At 46.9% G+C, this 19999-nt stretch overlaps 2 protein-coding genes across 2 annotated transcripts; one reads left to right on the top strand and one right to left on the bottom strand.

Annotated features, from left to right (window-relative positions):
- Window positions 1-52: 52 nt before the first annotated feature.
- On the bottom strand, window positions 53-11320 carry LOC6547190 (mucin-5AC). Its single transcript, XM_001974701.3, has 6 exons — window positions 10926-11320; window positions 7406-7463; window positions 1984-5366; window positions 1741-1926; window positions 1403-1683; window positions 53-1350 (listed from the first exon to the last, which is right to left on the bottom strand). Exons 3-6 carry the CDS (start codon window positions 5353-5355, stop codon window positions 534-536), a joined length of 4656 nt encoding a protein of 1551 aa, XP_001974737.1. The 5' UTR covers window positions 5356-5366; window positions 7406-7463; window positions 10926-11320; the 3' UTR covers window positions 53-533.
- A 6376-nt stretch (window positions 11321-17696) lies between these two features.
- Window positions 17697-19057, top strand: LOC6547189 (probable 3-hydroxyisobutyrate dehydrogenase, mitochondrial). The gene is made up of 2 exons (XM_026981041.1): window positions 17697-17836; window positions 17901-19057. The coding sequence occupies exon 2, from the start codon at window positions 17903-17905 to the stop codon at window positions 18875-18877; it is 975 nt and encodes a 324-aa protein (XP_026836842.1). The 5' UTR covers window positions 17697-17836; window positions 17901-17902; the 3' UTR covers window positions 18878-19057.
- The last annotated feature ends 942 nt before the right edge of the window (window positions 19058-19999 follow it).

Consider the following 19999-nt stretch of genomic DNA (forward strand, 5'->3'; position numbering starts at 1 on the left):
TACGGAATATATATACAATTTTAGTAAGTATGACGTATTGAGGCACTCCCTGTTTGATTTTTCGTTTCGTTTTTATTGGTATTTGTATTTGCATTGTATGTACACAATGATGTACATATGGTAGACTTATATGCTGGCTATGTGGTATCCTGACGTAATGCTAACTCTAAAGTCTACAAACTAATTGTTCTAAGTGAAAATATATAGGGTTTTTAAAGGGGTGCTCAATGCAGGGAGAGTTTCTTAATAGAAAATGTTATTTGTGGTCATTGTTAACTTATTCAAAACTGTGTTTTAAAAAAATGTATGGAATTATCTTTACTCTTCCATATTAAATTACTCTTTTAAACTGCTTATTCCTAACATATTCTTAGTTAAAGCTAGGTAATTACAGCGGATACGGTTTTGTATTTTGGGCCAATGCAGCTGAAGGAGCTGCCTCCATCGTCCTGGACCCCTGAACCCCATCCGTATCCCCTCTGCCCCTATGTACATGATGAATCTTTTCACTTTCCGCTGCAGGAGGAGTATGCTCACTGCAGTTTGTGGTTGGCGGGCAGATCTTCGGAACGGATGCAACGTCCGCGGTAGCAGATCTCCGTTTCGGAGGTGACTTTGGTCGACGTGGACGTGGCGTAAACCACATGCTCCATTAGATCCTTGTGGAAGCTGTCCTTTTTGCTCTCCGCTACGGCGGCTTCCGTGGTGGTGGCTTCATCCGTTGGCGCTAGAGTTGTTGTTTCCGGGGGAGTGGCTGGACTGGTTCGTCGGATGCTTGTGTACTCCTGGCGACGCTTACCCACGGCAGCTAGGGCGGCGGTAACTGCTTCTCCTTCACTTTCCTCTATGGCAAACAGATCGTGCAGTTGCTTCCTCACCTCGGAGAAGATGCTTGGTTGCACCTCCAGATCGTCCACATCCGCTGCCGTGTCCATGCGACGCGTGGCACTCTCCTCGCTCAAAGGAAGAGTGGAGGTGATGGTGGCCTCCTCAATGTCTTGGGCAGTGGTCACCTCGTACTCCTCGGGTGTCGTGGGAGATGCCACTGTGGTGGTCACCACCAAAGGTTCTGTCTGCACTTCGGTGGAGGGAGTTAATGGAGTGGTGGTCTTGGGCAGTTCTACCTTTTCGTTGGCTGCTTGGAGAGCATTATAGAGCTGAGGTCCCAGATTCTGGGACTCAGCCGTCTCGAAGTTTTCTGAGTTATCCGAGCCAGCTAAACGGTTCTTTTTCTGCCACTTGCCACGTCTATTCAGGCGACTAAAAGTGGTGCTGGTGGTCTCAGTGGTGGATTCCTCGGGTGCTTTGCCCATCACTTCCTCTAAGAGCTCGGCAAAGGATTTCTCTGGCCTAAAAAAGAGGATTTAGTATATGGTTCAACTTATGAAACCAAATTTCTTACTTCAGATTGGGCGCCATGATTGTGGTGCGCTGCATCGATGATCCACCAAGATCAGCAGCAACATTGATGTCATAGGTCTCTGGCTGATTGGTAGGTCCTGCGGTCACAATCTCCGGCTCACTCTCGAAGTTATGGGTTTCCGTTTTGTATTTGGGACTCAGTGGTTTGAAGCTGTTCGAGTTTGAGTTGCTGTTGGCTGTTTCCGAGGATGGCGACCACTGGGATTCCTGGCCTTCCAGTTGGAAGGGTTGCTTGTAACGACGACGGTGGGTGATGGGGGACTTATTGGGTAACTTATGTTAAAAGCAGTTTTAATATGTTTTAATAAACTCGCATACCACTGTGGCCTCCTTTTCCTTCGTCTCTTGGTTGCTGTAGCGACTCAGCTTGCGGAGATGGCTCTTCTGGGTAACGGGCTCCGATTCCTCCTCGGGCGCCACCGTCGACGAGGATGCAGGATGAGTTGGGCGACGCTGTCGTTGACGCACCTTAACCACTCGACGGGGTGGCAGGCGGGATCGGATCTAAAGAAAGTAAAACTTTCCTTATCTGCGGTAGAATTTGAAGGTATTGGATCTTACCGATGGCCTATCCTCAGAGGGTGTGGTGGAGGTGACTGGTGTCTCTGTGGTCGTGGTCGTACGCAGACGCGGATAGTTTCTCCTCACGAACGGCGAGCGACGTGTTGTTGTGGTCAATGGAGCCTCAGTGGTTGTAGTGGTTGTGGTCGTGGTGGTTGATGGAGTTGTGGTGGCCAGCGTGGTGTAGATCGGGCTCACCTCGTTGCGCACGATGGCCTCTGTTGGATTAAGATCCTCCTGGTTGGGGAAGTAGCCCGGTCCATAGTTATCCTTGGAGAACTCTTGGTAGTGCTGAGCAATCTGCATGGGCTCCAACAGATTGGCGGGGAAGCCGCTCTGCTCGTTGCCGCCATCGATACTGTTGCTAGGGGTCACCGTGTACACTTGCTGGGACTCCGAGGCGGGTCCTTCGGTGGTGGCCTGAACATCGTAGGAGCTGGGAATGGCGGTGGGACTGGTGGGTCGTCTGGAGGGGGCCTTGAATACCGGATAGTTCTGCTTGAGCACATCGCGCTGGTAGTCAATGTCCTGATCTTCCTGTGGCTTGCCGTTCTTTGAACCTTTCCTGGTCTTGGTTTTCAGAGTTTGGCGCTCCTCCGTTGTGGGCCTATAGCGGATGCGATTGGGATTGCGGATGAGTGGATTCCGGGCACTGGTGGGACGACGGGTGGGGGTCACTGCTGATTCCTCGCCACCATCGCCGCTGCCGGTGGATGCATCTGGGGCGGTGGTTCCTCGGCTGCTGTATGGCCTCCTGATGCGGTGAGTGGGCTGTTTGCCACTGGACTCGGACTCCGAGTAGGATACAGAGGAGGTAACCTTGGTCACTGCTGGCTTACGAGTGCGCAGCACAGGTCTTCTGGTGGGTCGCGTTTCCGGCTCCGGTTCGGCCAACGGGGTGGTTGGAATTGGGGGCTGCAGCTTGTCCTTCTCCTGCAGATTGTTAACCAGTCCGGGAATATCCGGAGTCAAAGGTGGCAGCTCCGAGGGCACATGGTAGGGATTTGGCTCGTACTCCACATTGCTGTTTTCCAGAATCTCGTTTTGAGCTTGGCTATAGCTGGGGCGATGGTTGAGTGGCCCCTGCTGATTCACACCGTTGTAGCCCACATCCGATGTGGTCACAGGAACGGCAGGGGGTGTGTACTGGTTCACTCTGTGCTTGGTCTTGATCCTCTGAGTTGTTGTGGTCGTGGGCAGAGGAGCCTCATAGTCCGCAATGCTAGGAGTATATTCGAAGGGAGGGTTTGTGGTGTGAGGACGCTGGCGGAAGGCATCCTGTTGACGGAAGTACTGTTTCATGCGGTGCTCCTCCTCAGCCGTGGACGAAGTTGGAGGACGGGTGGTTAGTCGTGGAAGCTGCTCCTGCACCGGTTGCTGAACGTACTGTGGATACAATTGTCCACTGGAGCCAGGGAACTCGATCTGTGGTCGCGTGCTGTAGGTGAACAGAGATTGTGGAGCAGCCGTCGTCGAAGTGGTGGATGTGGTGGTCGTCGTGGAAGTGCTGGAAGTGGAACTGGTGGTCGGCTTGCTGCCCAGCGTTTTGAAGAAGTCATCCCCTCCAATTTGGTTGAGCGAATCGAAGGGATCCTGATTTTGGGCTTTGGTTGGCGTGGCACGGTAGATGGATTGCTGCTGCTGCACCTGGACATTCTGGGGTCGCTTCTTCTTATGCCGCTCCTGCTTGGCGGGAGCCTTGGGCGAGCTTACCTCCTGGATGCCATCCTGCACATAATAATAGCTGAACTTGTTGCCCCGCTCGGGAACTTGGCCTTGAGCTTGGATCTGCGATTGAGTGGTAGTCTCGAATGGATTGCGGGTGCTACTAACGCTGGCATACGGGCGTTGGGGACGCGCAGCAGGTGATATTTGCTGGCTGGCAGCGATATCCTTGGCCCTGTTGATCACAATAGATCCTACATGGGGTTCTGGAAGCAGGATCTTATTGAAACCGTTGGGTGTGCGGTAACTCAAGGGCGCCACAAAGAAGGACACATCACTCAAATCGCGATTGGAGGTGAGCTGCGACAGATAAGGCAGATCGAACTTGACATAGCCATCGGGAATGGGCATGCCAGCCGGGCCCACAAAGATTTCCGGGGTCTGCTTGGTGGGGGAGTCAATTACGGAGATGCTGTGCGCACTCCTCAGGGCAGCAACCACATCCGACTGGGAGGGACGAGAGCTGGATCGCAGCAGAAACATGGCCAATGGCGGCTGATGGGCTTTCGGCTTGGGCTTCGCTGTGGTGAACTGCGTCTGCGTTTGCGATTGCAGCTGAGGCTGTGGCTGTCTGTAGTTATGGAAGAGGCTCTGAGGCTGGCTGGTTGTGGTGCTAGGTCTTGTGGTCGTTCCCGGGCTGAAGAAATCACTGCCCACACTGGGATCCTGGGTGTAGAACTGGTTGATTTGATACGGATTCACGGCGGGCAGACCAGGATTAACATTGAACTTGTTCACCTCGAAGCTGGAGCTCGATCCAGAGCCAGCTTGCTGACGCTGCTGATTGTAGAGGGTATCGTAGGGCACATAGAGCAGCTGGACATCCTGATCTCGGGAGGAAGATGGCGCTGACGACGGAGCAGCCTTATTCGATCCGAAGAGCGTTTCCGCTTCAGGATCCACGGGAAACACCTGTGGGGTCACGCTCTGCAGTGAAGCTTGTGTGGGCAAGGGTTTTCCAAGCGTCTTCGGTGGAAGGATGTCCTGGATGTAGTTTTGCTGGTGGAGTGGCTTGTTCAGGGCCTGAGCCAAGGGCTTTTGCGAGCCCAGCGAGTGGAACTCGGAGCCAAAAGGTTGGCTCTGCTGCTGTCCGAAGAGAGATGGCGGACTGAAGAGCTGGGAGGGACTTGGGAATCCTGGCGCTCCTGCTCCGAAGGTGTGCTGAATCTGGTAGCCCGTTTGAAGAGTGGGTGGTGCCTGAGCCTGTCCCTCACCGTTACTGTGGAAGGGCATCTCGAACTTGAAGAAGGACTGCGAGGTGGGCTCCTGACCAGCAACTCCAGAGGCCTTGAGCGTAGCGGGAGGAGGAGGTGGCGCCTGCCGAAGGGGGAGCGCCTGGCCCGCTCCATTTGGATACCGCTGGAACTGGAAGGGATAGTCGAACTGGGAGCCCGGCTTGGTCAGATCGCCGAACCGCGCGCTGGGCGGAAAGGTCTGCGAGTAGGTCAACACACGTCCATTACCCGTGCGATCCTTGCTGCCATCCAGTGGCTGGGCCAAGGGCACCCAGTCCAGTGAGTCCGTATCGGATGTGGCCACATTCTCCAGCTGACGCGACCATTTGGAGGAGGATTCCTGGTTTTGGGCCAGACTAGCCGTGGCCAATAAGCACAGCCAGGCGGCGGTGAGTTGCATGCCTCGCTTCATAGCTTAAGTGCCTGAAAATATGTTTAGAGAAAATTATAGTTTTATCATAAACAGAATTTAATGCAACCAGGATTACCCTCCACAAGCTTAGGATAAAATAACTTGAAATTAATACTCCAATTTTGGCAACAGAACAAGATCAAGAGATCACCTGCTGCTTGCCTGCATCGAAGCCAACTTGTTAGCCAAATAAGGCAGTTTCGATGAAAATTTTGATGAAAACGCTGATCAATTCAACCAACAATCATCTGAGTTTCACAATGCGATTACTGAAGACATCTATGAATTGCAGATTGCTGTTTTGCTCCGATCAAAAGGTCACAAATGGTTTCGATACCGAAAATGCCAAAAAACTATAATGCCAAGAGCTCGAAACCGGAACACCCAGAACCAGTAACTAATTGTCAATAGTCCCTTGTAATTATACAAATCCAAATGCAAATTTGCCAAGTTCTTTGAATGCCTAATGAGATCTTTTCCCATAGACTGCCTCCATTCGTTCGAAGCCAAGGTCGCTGGGCGTTGGATGCAGTTGAGTTGTAAGCTCGATTCTGGCGATTTGCATTTTTCACGATCGCAGGTGGCTGGCGGGGATCAAGTGAAAGGCTTCTCCCAGTTTCGCTGGCTGGCCGGGTTGTAAATCAAGAGATAATTGCCGGGGTCTTGCTCTTCGGTACGGCATCTGGATTGCGGTGGATTGGTTTGCTGGTGTGGCAAGTGTAACTGTTGGTGCAACTGGTCGCCGAGCGGACCGTGGCCATAACTGCTCCGGCGGCCAAGTGGCCATAATTGTGCGCTTGTTTTCATTTGGCCAATGCGAGAAATTGCAATACTTAAGGCGAAATGGCAGTTTGCTGTGGCTTTTGGCTTGGCTTTGGTAATGCGCCTTGGATCATTGAGTAGCCATGATCCATGAACCGCGATCAATGATCGGCGACAGATTTCCTCATTGCAAAACGGTTTTGCATACGGCTGGGATGCTAATTGCGTCATCAGTCGGCGTAATCATTAAGTAGTTGCTTCGCTTTTTTTTGAGACCAGGACCAAGACCAGGCCAGAAGATTCGCCATATGAATATGAAAACGAAAGTGAGTCTGCCAACTGACCAAACCTGATAACTGACCACTGACCACTGGCCAAGTGAGCGCACAACTGCAGATCTGCGAGCGTCCAGCACTTTCGTTTTCACTTTTCCACTGAATTAATCGCACATATGCCCCCAACGAACGGATGCCGCATTAAATGGGTTAAACGAAAGCAAAAGTCCGCAAAAATCGCGCGCGGGCACAAAAATAAATACAAAAAACAGCAAAAATAACGCGAATATATCGTAACAGCTTCGAAAAACGGAACTTGCAGCGGTGCAGCAAAACGGGAGAGCACTGTCTACAGGTGGCACAGTGAAAGAAGAAAGTTCATTCAGCGGCCAGCCATTAAATGGGTACAGCCAGCCAGAGTGGGATGGCAGGAAAATAATAAAAATTAGACTCACTTGCGGTCAAAAAACCAGTTATCAAAAGGTTCAACAAAGCAAACAACGTCACACTTCAGTGGGTTTTTTTCTACATTTATTTCTCCTCCTTTTTTTTTTTAGTGAGGCGGACTGCACTTGAAATCTACGGCGATCATCGAAAGTGAAATGTGACAATGCCCTCGGAAAAGGCGAAATGTCTGGGCTGCAGGTAACTCGAAATTTCAAATTTCCCTTTCATTTCGGAGCACACACAAGCACATCCATGTTGGAATCGAAGCGGACTTTCCTCGCTGACGGGGGCGTGCCTGTGGTTGTCTCTTGGATTAATCGCTTGGTAACTGGCCAAAACCACAGAGCCGGATGTAAACAACCAAAGAGTTAAGCCGCTTAGATGTGCTCTGCAGTACATGAAGGGATTATGGTTTGCCCGCTGGCATTGACATTGTTTCATCGCTTTGCTGATCATTTGGGTGTGATTTAATTGGATTACTTGTGTCCACACCCTGACACACCACAGCACACCATCTAATCCGCGGGGGAGGCGACAAGGTCAGTCCGGCTCCAGTGTAGACTTACCATAAACAGCGGCAGCAGTCGACAGCTAACTAACTTGGCCCGAAGATCGTCGAGGTAACTGCGAAGCAAAACGAAACAATATATCATTAGTTGGCAGGCGGGCGAGTAATTAAAAGGGATGCAAACACTGCGGATTACAAGATGTGTTATTTTCGGTGTGGCAATGCCACCAGCCGACACGTATGTATCTCGGTTTCTAGAGCTATCTGGCTTTAATTGCATCTGGAGGCTGCGGAGCGGGCCACGCTTAGCTGGCCAAACATAAAACGCAAAAAACACACCTACTTTGGGGTATTTTTCCTCCTTTGTTTTTTGGAAACGCCCGCGGATCTGCAGCTGGCTTACTAGAGCGCAGAAACCCAAGAATGTGCGTGACCCAAGTGACTCACTATTGGCAATCCACTTGAAACTGTGCCAACTGTCCGCCAGAAACTTGCACAACTCGCACATTAAATATTGACTGATTGTATCGTGTATCGCTCGAGTGCTGAAATCGCTGATCTTTCAGTTACAGTTAGGGCCAATTAGCGTGACTGGCTAACGATAACTCTGGGATTGATGGCCACTGTATACTCGTACTCGAACTATATGGATATTGTTTTTGCTGCTGGGCTGCCGAACGCATAAATTATGCAGAGCCAATGAACTCGTCGCCAAACGGAAAATGCAGAGAAATACAAATCCGAAACGAAAGCGACAATGAAATGCACTTTTCTGTCTGATGGCTGCTATTCAGGGGGCGTTGCTAGCCAGGCCTGCCGGAAAGAGCCCCTCGATACCAGAAGCAAAACAGATGGAAAAACACCGATTTCTTGTTCGACTAATTCCTCAAATTTTATGCCACAGCGACCCCGAAGAAATGTTTGAAATTATTAAACGAAATGTAAATTTCACGCAACGCAGAAAAATGAAAAACAAAAACTTTCATTTCTCGCTGCTTTCCAAATGAGGTAAGTGCCTGTTTAGCTGGTGGAGGTGGCTTTTTGGTTTTGGTTTGCTATTGGCGGCACCTGCTCAGCAAACCAAAACATGCCGCGAGCATTTAACATAGCTTGCGCAATCCCAAGAATTTATGCTCGAGCATTTGAAAGCGAAAGTATTTCTCCTCAACCTTTTGGTATGCGGGGGTGTCGTGGTGCTGCTTGCGCAACTCGCAATAAAATCCGAGTAACCGGATACGAGCGAAATTAGGGCCTTATATATCACTTATCACCTGGCACATCGCAAATCGAATTGCGCAAATGATGGGCCAAGCTAATTACAAAACTATTGCCACAGTCGCCGTCGCCGTCGCCGTTGCCGTCGCCACTGAGCCGCAGATAAGTGTCCCAAAACAATGTGACAATTGCAACAGAGAGTACTTAAGGTAGCTACTAGTAAGGTAGCTAGTAGCTACTCTATATATATATATGAAAAACCATAAAGCAAGAGCTGACAAAACAATGCAGCGGCCAACTGGAGCAGCTGAAGAAAGCAAAAGTGCTTTGGAAAACGTATAGCCACAAGTACCCGTCTTTGTTGGCCACGTCTGGAGTGTGGTGCTCATTCTGGCCCAGACCAAACCAGACTTGTGCAACACGGCAACTTGGCGAGGGTATCCACATAAACCGCCTGCCGCAGATAGATATATATGTGCCCAGATGAACATTAGCAATCAATCCACATCCGTGACCAAGACACGGAGTGTGAGAAAAAATTCAGTAGGCCAAGACACTTCAACTTGTCGGTCTAGAAGGAAAACACAGAGACAAAACGGAGCAAAAAGCCCCAACTGGTTGCCTTGCCTTACCAGCCGGGTGCTGACTAATCAACTGTGTGGGTACTCCAGGGGTGCCGAAGGAGGATTTGGGGGTCTTTCAGAGGCCGTACATGCAACTGCAAATCACGATTTAGATCCAGCGAACCAGCAATAAGTGCCCGGCCTGGAAGCCATTTGAATTGATTTTGTTTTTACCGCGGCTTAAATGCACTTTGAATCTGATATTGCTGAATGCATGGCAATTACTCACATTTAGAATTCAGTGCGTGTCACTAGTGCGGCATAATTACGGTTTTGAAAGACCGCTGGGCATAATCGATATTAATCTCTGAAACTGAAATTCTCTATATTCAGGCTACGAGGGTTGGAATAATTTAATTTTAATTTTTAGCAAGTTGTAATATCATTGATTTCTCATTTCGTGAGTAATCAACACAAAAGCGCGCGCATTAGGTTCTGCAACGCAGTCCGTCGAACAAAGCCAACTAATGAAGCGAGTTTGTGTCCTAAGTCTTTTGTTTGGTGCGCTGAGAAAGTCGTAATCCGGGCTCAACGCTTGACAAATTGAGCATTATGCGGTTGAGTAATTGAAAGCCGTGAAAGACGTAGACCACACGGCTAGGATCGCTGGGCACGTGCTGAGTGGCGAGTGATGGAAGCTTCTGCAGCTACGTAAAGTCATTCGCACGTTTCACTTTCATCGCAGGGGGGTAGGAATGTGAATTGGCGGTGGAGGAGGCCAGTGGCAAATGAACACATCAGGCGCCACTTTAAGACATGACAATAAAGAAAAAGTGAGTCTGAGTAGTATTATATTTTCTTGACACTTTCGCGACTTTTGTTTTGCCACTCCCCCCGCCGCCACTGACCATGCCATCCCTCTTTTATATCGGCTGGCATTGGCCGATACGGCGGCTACGTGATTTCAGCCAGCTGCCAAAGGCTACGATGTAGACTTTGCTGGACGTGGGACAGGCAATTGGCCGGCCGGCGGCCGTCGCCTGTGTTTATTGTAATTAGAAAGTATTTAATTTCGAAAACGCTGTCCGCTCGCACATAAAAAACAAAGTTCGCATAAATATAAATAAAGAAATATAAAACGAAAAAGTCGCTACGGCGTAATTTATGTTTTCCCTCCGCTGCTTGCCCTCATGTTAAATTGACAAACAAACGAGTAAGTGCACACATTAGTTCCGTTAAAGATCAGATGCCACATCGGAGATTAGGGAAAAGAAATGTCTGGCCCTCGGAAGAGAGCTCTGTATGTAAATTAGCACGATAAACAAGATTTTTCTTGTACGAAACATAAAATTTCTCCAGGTGAAAATTGGGTTAATGAAGTGGCCATGGAGATGGACTTAGAGATGTACGAGTAGATGGAAAACCCAAGCGAACCCACAGAATGATGGACCAGTTTCTTTTCTTTTGGTCAGGGGTCTGGCCACCTTATCTTTTAACGAGGAAGTCTGCCCATAAAGCTTGACTCAACTTGACTCTCTAGAGGATGGACGGCTGTTCGGTTAGACGGATGGACCATCAGTCTTTGGGCAAACAAATTGCATGCCAGTTAACGAGTGTCGGTGGGCAAAAACAAAATGAAATTTCCAAATAATTAGAGCATGAAAAAATAAACAGCAAAATTGCCAAGACAGCCAAATGCGTTGAGTGTGTGGTTAGTTGAGTGAAGAGCTAAATTTCTATTCGCCTTTTTTGGCAAAAAAAAAAAAAAATAAATAAATAACAAATAAAAACTCCACTTACCACTCTCCTCAGCTGCTTCTTCTTCTTCCTGAACGACGTCGATGTTTCTCTTTCACTTGGCTAAATTAAATTAAGATCCTAACTTGCCCAACTCGCCAAATTAGCAGCAACTCAAGCGTTTTACTTTTATTTTTGTATATTATATATATTTTAGATTTCTCGAATCCACTTTATCCACTTGAAACGGCAGGACGCTCACGCACTTTCGGCAAAAGATACAGAATCAAATGTTGCTGGTACCACTGTGCGTATACGCGATGCGTATGAGTGTTACACTTACAAATCAAGTTATCACTATCTTGCGTTAACAGTTAGCCGGAGCTGGTTTTTAGCCGCGTCTGCATCGTTGGCGTGCCGTTAACAGACTGAAGAAATGAAAAGCGTCGCGGGCCAAAGTAAGTAAGAGTGGTTCGCTCGTTGTTTTCAGCCAACTGCCTCCGTCGAAGTCGACGCTGGCAGCGCAGTTGGCAGATCAGTAGGCAGCGCAGCTGCAGTCAACGTTAACGACGCAACTAAAGCGGCTTTTACAGCTTTTGGGCCAACAAAAGACTTGGTCAAACAGAGAGCTATGGCTGCTAGTTGAAAAGATCCTCCAATGATTTGTTGTGGTTAATTGAAATTAACAAAACGGGGATGGGGATACCGATTTGCAAGGGGGAGTGTCCACAAGAATGCACTAAATGCAAATCGAGTTGGCCATAAATGCTAACGTGTTTCAGCGTTAGTTGCGGCGATGCTGTTCCAGTTTTGCAATCTTTGCTGGCGACAAGTTTTTTCCACATTTTGCTGGGAAAATCGATCCGACTGTGTGGGGGTCTCATGAATCGTATTACACCCCTCGCTGATATAGCCAAGTATACTTGTATAGACAATTCCAACAACAATTCCATAATTCTGACTCAGTGCCATGTGCTATTCGAGCCGTGCATCTAGCTTTTAATTGGCTTTTTAGGCTTTGCTCTGCAGCCAAGGTCGTTTTGTTGTTACACAAATTCCATTATGAGTTTAATTGAATTGTTTGTTTTGGTTTTTTTTCCCTTGTACGCGTTTCCTCGTCTCTTCGGTTGGTTTGTTAGGAAACCCATAAACCGATTGACATTTACCAATTAAAACGCGTAGAAACCATTTTTTCTTCGCTGACCTTTGCCGCATTTCTTTTGTTACAAATTGGTTACAAACTTCATAAAACCTATAATAACAAAGAGTGCGAAACTGTGATAAGCTTAATATATGGTTGAAATGTTTTCATTGATTAGCGCAGGTAGAATTAATTGTGGTGACATGAACTGCATATCAAATAAATGTATGGGTAAGTCAGGCAATCGTTGCGTTATCTTGGCCAGCTTTTAGTTTTAATGTGCTACCATTACACATTTTTGTGCGAAGCTCGTTGCCAATTATATCTTGGGTCTGCTAGAATTGGCCTTAAAAAGAGCTATTCCACTTCTTTTGTGGCAATTATAATATTCTCATGCCGGCAGCCGCACAATTTCCGCTAAGCAAACAATTGTCCAAGTGAGACGTTTATGGATCGTGGAAGTCGAGCTAATTAGCATATCGTTCAGCGTCCGCCATTATCCATTATGCATTGGGTAACCCAAACGAGATGTTCGGACGCTTTTCAATCGCCTTTTTTTCAATTTCAATTTTCCAGCGGCAACCGCGACTGGCGATGGGTGCATGAGTGCATGAGTGCATTGACAGTAGCAGCAACTTCGTCGCCGCAAATCCAATCAGTCAACTTGTCATAACGCCTGCCCACCTGTCTGTCCGTCTGTGCGTCTGCCTCACCTGCCGCCCCAGGTGGGCGTGAGTTATGCGCGGACTGGTGACGTACGAGGAAGGTTTCCACCGCGCGACCTGAGTTATGTGACGGGATCTTTCGGAGATCGGAGAGCATTCAACCGCGACTCGCGTCTTGAACTTCCGCTGAATGTTATTTAGTTGCTTTGCAGCTCTGTTTCTAGAACAAAGCACTTTCACCTGCCCCGTCGATTGAGAATCAAATTCAATCGAATTCAATTGACGGCCAATGGTTGGTTGGGCAATGGTGGGGCAATTAGCGTTGACCTTTTCACAGGTGTCTCATTGAAATGGCTCACACGCCCAAGGTGGCGCTGCCAAATGGCAAAGGTAACAGATCGCGACCTTCAGAGCCCTGCTTATGAATGGCTATTCCCAAGCTCTTTGCGCATTTTCCGCGATGTATGCGGAAAAGAGTAACGAGATTTGCATAAAATTCGACTCGAATGGTTCCCACAGTCCGACATAAAATAGATCAACTTAATTGGCCATGTTTTTCTGCCATAATTCAGCCCAATTAGCCGTAGAATCTTTTGGGCCAGGTGCAGATAACCAGCAGATTGCGATTCGCAACTGATGCTGATGCAACGCTGACAAGAAGACATAAATATCACTTATGCAATCGAAAGGAGAGAGTTGGCTTGTCGATGCGTCGACGCATCGAGAGCCAAATGCATTTAGGCTCACGAAAGTAAGACAACTTTTTGCCGCTGCTCTGCCCCTCGGGTGATGCCCAAAATGCTGGCTATTTGGTGCTTTTGGCCATAAAACGCTTCCTGCTCCCGCTGCAATGCACGGCAGTCAGTGTGCACTGGTCAAAATGTGGTCGAAATCTGGAAAACTGGATTGCCAGCGGAGAGCCTCTCGAGCCGAGAGGCTTCGCTAGTTTCCTTCCTTGTGTGTGGATTTGGGTTAGCCAAACATTTATCTGCCGCTCGAGCTGTTGGTTTTTATGTTGATGTCGCCGCTGGTGGAGATTCGAGGATACAAATCAGGAGGGGGAAGTGTATCAGTGGGTGAAAACAGCGGGGGACGGCTCCGAACAATGGGGTTTTAATCAGCTAATTATGTTCGAGTTGTAAGTCGGTTTTCTTAGTTTTCAGAGTGTCTATTCAAAGCTCTTTTAATTGGTAATGTACGTTTCAAGTGTTGTGCTTGCCCATAAAAAATTAATCACTTTTTTCCTTGAGGTTAATAAATCTATTTTATGCATTTCAGAGTTCATAAACTGCCAAGCAATTCGAAGAGCATTTCTCTTTCGGCAGCTGCGCTTTTTTTTGGTTCACTCTGCCAACTGCAATTAAAATTTTGTAATACGGTGACCAAAAAAGAAAGAAAAGCACAGAAAACAGAAAAAGATGGAAAATATATGCCAAGCACAAACAACATCGCGATGAAAAATTACGACAAACAGAAAAACACATTCGCTCTAAACGGTCGCATGGAATGTGTGTTTTGTCGGGCAGCGAATAATTTGACCACTTTCAAAAATGATTTTCAATTTCACTAAACTATAGGCTGTAGGCCAGGGTGTCGGCAATTGGGGACTAAGTGAGCAGATACATACGTATGCGAACACATAATAATTATGCACGCGGCGTATTAAAAAGCGCGAACCTTAGAAACGATTCAAAAACTCAGGCCGAATGAAATCGAAAATGAATTGAATCGAATTGAGTTGAGTTGAGTTGAGTTGGATTGCGGCTGCGGCTTTGGCTTGGGATGATAATTTCACTTTCCTTTCCCAAAACCCGCTGCAGTGACTCCAACTGCATTTCAATTTTCCGCATTGGGCGTGTGTGAGTGTGTGTTTTCAGTTAGTTTTTCATTTTCATATCGTTTTGGAGTGGTCTCTTCAGTTGGCATGTTAATGTAGGTCCGAACGTACATTCGATCGAGAGCAGAGCGAAAGTCCAGCAGTAAAGTCTAGCACAGGGAAACAATTAAATCCCAGGAAAGTGATTATCGAACGCAATTTCACTGCCAAAATTTCTGGCTTAATGTAATTTCAATTACGTGCTGGCCGGAAACGAAATCGAAGACAGGCTGCCTGAAAAATGTCAGTAGTCGCTCACGATGTCACAACCGCTGGCTGGCAAATTACATGGTAATGTGTTCCTCTCTGAGTCACGGATCTACGCGGTGGCATGCAGATTGTGGCGACCTGTCGCATGCATCACATTGCGTGCAGCGAGTTCAGGGCGGGTCAAGAAACCAGATCCAGATTCATGAATCAGAAACATACTATGCCTTGAAATATATTTAATTAATTTCAATGAATTTCAATGGTTAGTTATGGAAACTTATTATCATTTATGCATACTTGCATCGTTTTATCTATTAGTATTTTTTGATTGATCTATTAAAGGATAACCCTAATCTCTTGCAACACACTGTAACGATTGCGTGTAATGCATTGCGGGCGAATAAAATTCAATCGCAATGTGAATTATTTCAGCCGCCTCAAGTGCACGCTTTTTTCTGTGTTTTGTGATTAGTGATTTGTGATTTGTGGGTGCGCGGTTGACGATGAGTGAAATCTCGCTGTCTGCCTGTGTTTGACATGGAAATTAGTAGCAGCCAACTGTGGGGCGAAACCGCAGCGGAGAAATGTTATAATGTCGGCCTAATGAGCTTGGCACACCGCTGCGTATACTTGATGTACGATGTACGCATAAGAGTGTGTACAAATGCCATGAGCATGAACATTTTCCAAAGCCAAGCCCAAATGGTCCACTTGAAGCTCGTAGTTTTGCGCTTTAATGCTTCACTTCGCTTGTGGCTTCTTTGGCGCCTTTGGCTTTTTAATTTTTTTTCTGCTTTTGGTTTGTAAATTGTAAATTGTTTCAAAGAGACGCACTCTCACCTGTACTTGCTGTTGTTTCGGCCCATATTCGTGTTAATCATTCGCTGAATTGCACTTTATGGCGTTAGATAAGGGTCTTGCCGGTATTTTGACAATTGACAAGCGCTTATGTAAGTGAGCGCTGCTGGGCAACCGATGTCCCCCATTCGATGTGATTTTTGCGCCATTGTCGCGATCTCGATCCGCTCCACTCCCCAAATTGAAATGCACTTAGGCGATCGTCGCACGTTGGCGGATGCTGCAGACGCGCTGACACAGATAAATCACCAAAAACCACCATCAGCGGTATCTGCGATATGGCTACTTACTAGCTCTCTTATTCGAATACAGTTTTTTCTCTAGATGATTGAAATCTATAATAATTCAAAATGTTATGAAATTTGTATGTCAATGGGTGAGATTTTAAGAGGTACATCAAATGAAGGTATGTACAATTTAGATATTCACCTTGTACCTAAGAGATCTATTCAATGTAGTGTTTATGAGAATATCTGCTTAGTATCTGAATATCAGTTGGAGAAATTATATGTATAAAATGTACATATTTTAGTTTTTCGTGTGTACTTCAGCGGCTTGCTGTTGATAAGCATAACTCAGTTCGCTGACAACGAGGTCCGTAGGATTGCGTAAGATCGGAGCCACGACAGGCGGGCCGTAAATTGGACGAGATTTTGCGAAACGCAGCTCGAGCAGTTGCAATTTCATGCATGCCGATTTTTATGCGAGCAGCTACATTAATAAAAAAAACCACTTCAGCAGCAGCATCGAAACCTTATGACCATTGTACAATTTGGGCGAAAAAAGTATCTGCGCCAATTGAGGTTCGGAAAGCGGTGATAAAATTGCAAGCAAAATCGCGAAACATCAAATTGTTTATTGTGGGATCAAGTATTGGCAAAGCTCTAGCGCAAGAAAGGTGCAAAAAGAAAAACGTTATAAAAAGTTGGGTGTACGATAACGATCCTCACATACCCTAACAATTGGACAACCAATTTTATATTTAACAACTTGCGGATTAAGTGCACACACTAATAAATTAAATGTGTTCAAACTAATGTTTACAATGGCCATAAATGCAACAATACAGTTTAAAGGTCTTAACCATGTAGTTAGGCCTTTCAAGGTCTAAGGCCTTTTCAGTTATTAGGCTATAAAGTTGTGTGTATTAGGCTATAAAGGTACTGCTGTATCACTGTTTGTGTAGCGAAGTAAACCCTTGAGGAGAGTGTAAAATGAAACATCAGTTTGGAAATTGCTCGTGTGAACTTAGTTATGCACGAAATTTCACGCAATTGAGGCGATTCGCAAGTTGCCATTCATTCATTCATTCAATTGAGGAAAGAGGCATTGAATGAACGGAGTTCAAGCTTCGAAGGGCGCAAATATTATTTAGTTATTTAAGCTAAATTAATTTCAGTGGTTCCAGAAGTTCTTTAATCATTTCAGCGCAAAAGCTTACAGTTTGGAAGCCTCTGGGCAAGGCACTCAACGTCGAGGCGACACACCCACAAATTTCTAAACCCCCCATCACGCACACAAGCCCCCAGAAGCGCCGAAGGTCAATGAAAGTAAATAAAATCGAAAGTTTTGCCCATACTGATAAGCGAAACAGCGGCACGTGTCGCTCACTTATTAAATAAATCAAATAAAAGCATTGGAAAGAGCAGAGCTGAAAAGCTTTTGCCGGCGTCACTGGAACTCTAGACACAATATACAGTATATAATGTGCTAACCATATGGTGGAGAGCTAGGAGCTACATGCTTATAGAGAACTTGTTTTGATCCAGCAGAGTTGTCGGGGCTCCAAAAGAATTTTTTTCGTACGGATTCCACAAAACTGCGGTTTATTTTCAGTAGCATTAAATGGGGTTTCTATTTAATTATATTGCTCAACTGAAATATATGAGATTTATATGATAGAAATAGATATTTTCAAATATTTTAAAGCTACATGAAAAATGAAGCTGCTTTCTTAACATGAAATACGTCCGTCTATAGTAGTTTAAAATAGCTTAAGAGTTTTTCCTTACACAGTAAAGCTGCTTATTGATTAAAAATCGAACTTTTCTTAGAAAATATTAATGGCCCATTAAGTGTAGCTGACAACTCTCGAGCGGCCGCTGGAATGAGCTGAAAATAAGCGACCATCCAACTGCGGGGAGCAGTGTGCTTCTGACAGCGATCCGATCACGTAGAACTCGCGCAGTTTCAGCCGTATACCTTAGATTTCTTAGACTAACAGGTGGGTGAGATCTAGTGGCTGGTTGCCCATTCGAGATTACATAACACTGTGGAACTTTTCGCAGCCATGTCGCTACGTGTGATGTCCCCCGCTGTTCTGAATGCCTGGAGCCAGACCCTGGTGAGGGCCATGTCCACCCAGGGCGGAGCCAAGAACATCGGTTTCGTGGGCCTGGGCAACATGGGCGCCAACATGGCCAGCAACCTGATCAAGGCCGGCCACAAGCTGCATGTGTTCGATATCTCCAAGCCTGCCTGCGATGGTCTGGCCGCCAAGGGAGCCACCGTGTACTCCAAGACCTCAGAGCTGGCCCAGAACTCGGACTTTGTGATCACCATGCTGCCGAACAACGCCATTGTGGATGCCTCCTACGATGAGATGACTGCCGATGGCGTCAACAAGAACACCATCTTCATTGACTCGTCGACGATCTCGCCGGATTTGGTCAAGTCGCTGCAGAAGAAGATCAGCGCCAAGGGAGCCCGGTTCATCGATGCACCCGTTTCCGGCGGAGTGCCCGGCGCCGAGCAGGCCACCCTCACCTTCATGGTGGGCGGCACGGAGGCGGAGTACAATGCCGTCAAGGCCGTCCTGGAGTGCATGGGCAAGAAGATCACCCACTGCGGCGTCTATGGCATGGGCCAGGCCGCCAAGCTGTGCAACAACATGATGCTGGCCATCTCGATGATCGGTGTGTCGGAGGCCATGAATCTGGCGGTGCGCCAGGGGCTCGATGCCAATATCTTTGCCGAGATCATCAACTCCTCCACCGGACGCTGCTGGTCCTCGGAGATCTACAACCCCGTGCCCGGAGTCTGCCCCACTGCCCCAGCCAACAGAGACTACGCCGGCGGTTTCTCCACGGCCCTGATCACCAAGGATCTGGGACTGGCCTCCGGAGTGGCCAACAGCTCCAACTCACCCATCCCGCTGGGTTCCCTGGCCCACAAGGTCTACCAGTCGCTGTGCGAGAAGGGTCTGGGCAACAAGGACTTCTCCGTGGTGTACGACCTGATGAAGAAGGAGAAGTTCAGCGTTTAGGTTTAGGTCACTGACTACAGGTTGTGGTGGCCACCACCACGTCACCTCCGCATCCAAACCAGTCCTGCATTTAAATATAGCACTAAGTCCCTCTTTTTCAATTTCTTTATGCCTGTTGCCTGTTCTATGCAAATTATACGTATGTATATTAAAGACGTATCGCATTGAGTGAAAAAGTTCCATGCTGTTGCGTAATCGTGGGCTGGTCCGATTCGGTCTGGGAATCGTCTGACGAATGGAACTCCGAGTGCTGATAAGCACCTACAAAAGTCATCCGGACTGCTGTGTTTTATTGCCACTTTTGAGACCCCTGCAAATACAATTCCCGATTAGGGGTTATCTCCAGCACTCGTGGCATTAGATTCCACATGGAGATCGTTTGGAGATTTTTGATTCATAAAGCTTGCCAGGTAAACAGAGAAGCAGCAACAGAGCCGAGCAAAACAAACAACATTGAAAAATCCGAATGGAAATTATGGCGTGGTTATCAAAAGCTCGCCGATTTAGAGGCACTGGCGGAATATTTCGCAAGTAATTATGGGTGCGTAGCACTAAAGCTTACAGTTTGAGAAGCCCTCGTTGACAGAAACAGTTCCACTCAGATATCAATTTTTTGGTTCAAGATATTACTAAGGTTTGCGTTGATTTTAGTTATTTTTTAAAATTTTTCTGACTTTGGTAGGTGTAGGATGCTTTATTTCTCAGGGACTTGGAAAGCGGAATTTCTCAAATGGGTGCAATCGAATGATAACACAGAAATTCAAATATTAGCATGTGAGTTTTAGATATTCACAGCTACGTACATATATGTTTAAATATAAATATTTGCTTACCAAAAAATGGGCATTTATTGTATAATACGTAGAGATAAGTAGAGGAACCGCTGATAAGCCATATCGAAGAGGGGTGTTCATTTAAGTGGCTAGTTCGACACTCACACTTGCCAGCTTTTATCTGTTACTAATTTTAAGCATTGCAAAGCTGAATTGACAAGTAAACAGAGAACGGAGCAAAACAAACAGATAAAAATGCGATTTAGTGGCAAACAAACATTCTAAACAAACATGCACTTCACCTACCTTACCTTATTAGAATCTGCATGGACAGTTACAGTTTTAGCAC

Source organism: Drosophila erecta, unplaced genomic scaffold, assembly GCF_003286155.1.
Source record: "Drosophila erecta strain 14021-0224.00,06,07 unplaced genomic scaffold, DereRS2 tig00000092-arrow-pilon, whole genome shotgun sequence".
Taxonomy (NCBI): domain Eukaryota; kingdom Metazoa; phylum Arthropoda; class Insecta; order Diptera; family Drosophilidae; genus Drosophila; species Drosophila erecta.

What these genes read in the sequence shown, in the direction of transcription:
- LOC6547190 (XM_001974701.3), bottom strand. Translation starts at nt 5,355, where the DNA reads ATGAAGCGAGGCATGCAACTCACCGCCGCCTGGCTGTGCTTATTGGCC. An exon ending in CCTCTGAGGATAGGCCATCG is followed by an intron (nt 1,927 to 1,983) that starts GTAAGATCCAAT and finishes TACTTTCTTTAG; the next exon opens with ATCCGATCCCGCCTGCCACC. An exon ending in AGGAAAAGGAGGCCACAGTG is followed by an intron (nt 1,684 to 1,740) that starts GTATGCGAGTTT and finishes TTACCCAATAAG; the next exon opens with TCCCCCATCACCCACCGTCG.
- LOC6547189 (XM_026981041.1), top strand. Translation starts at nt 17,903, where the DNA reads ATGTCGCTACGTGTGATGTCCCCCGCTGTTCTGAATGCCTGGAGCCAG.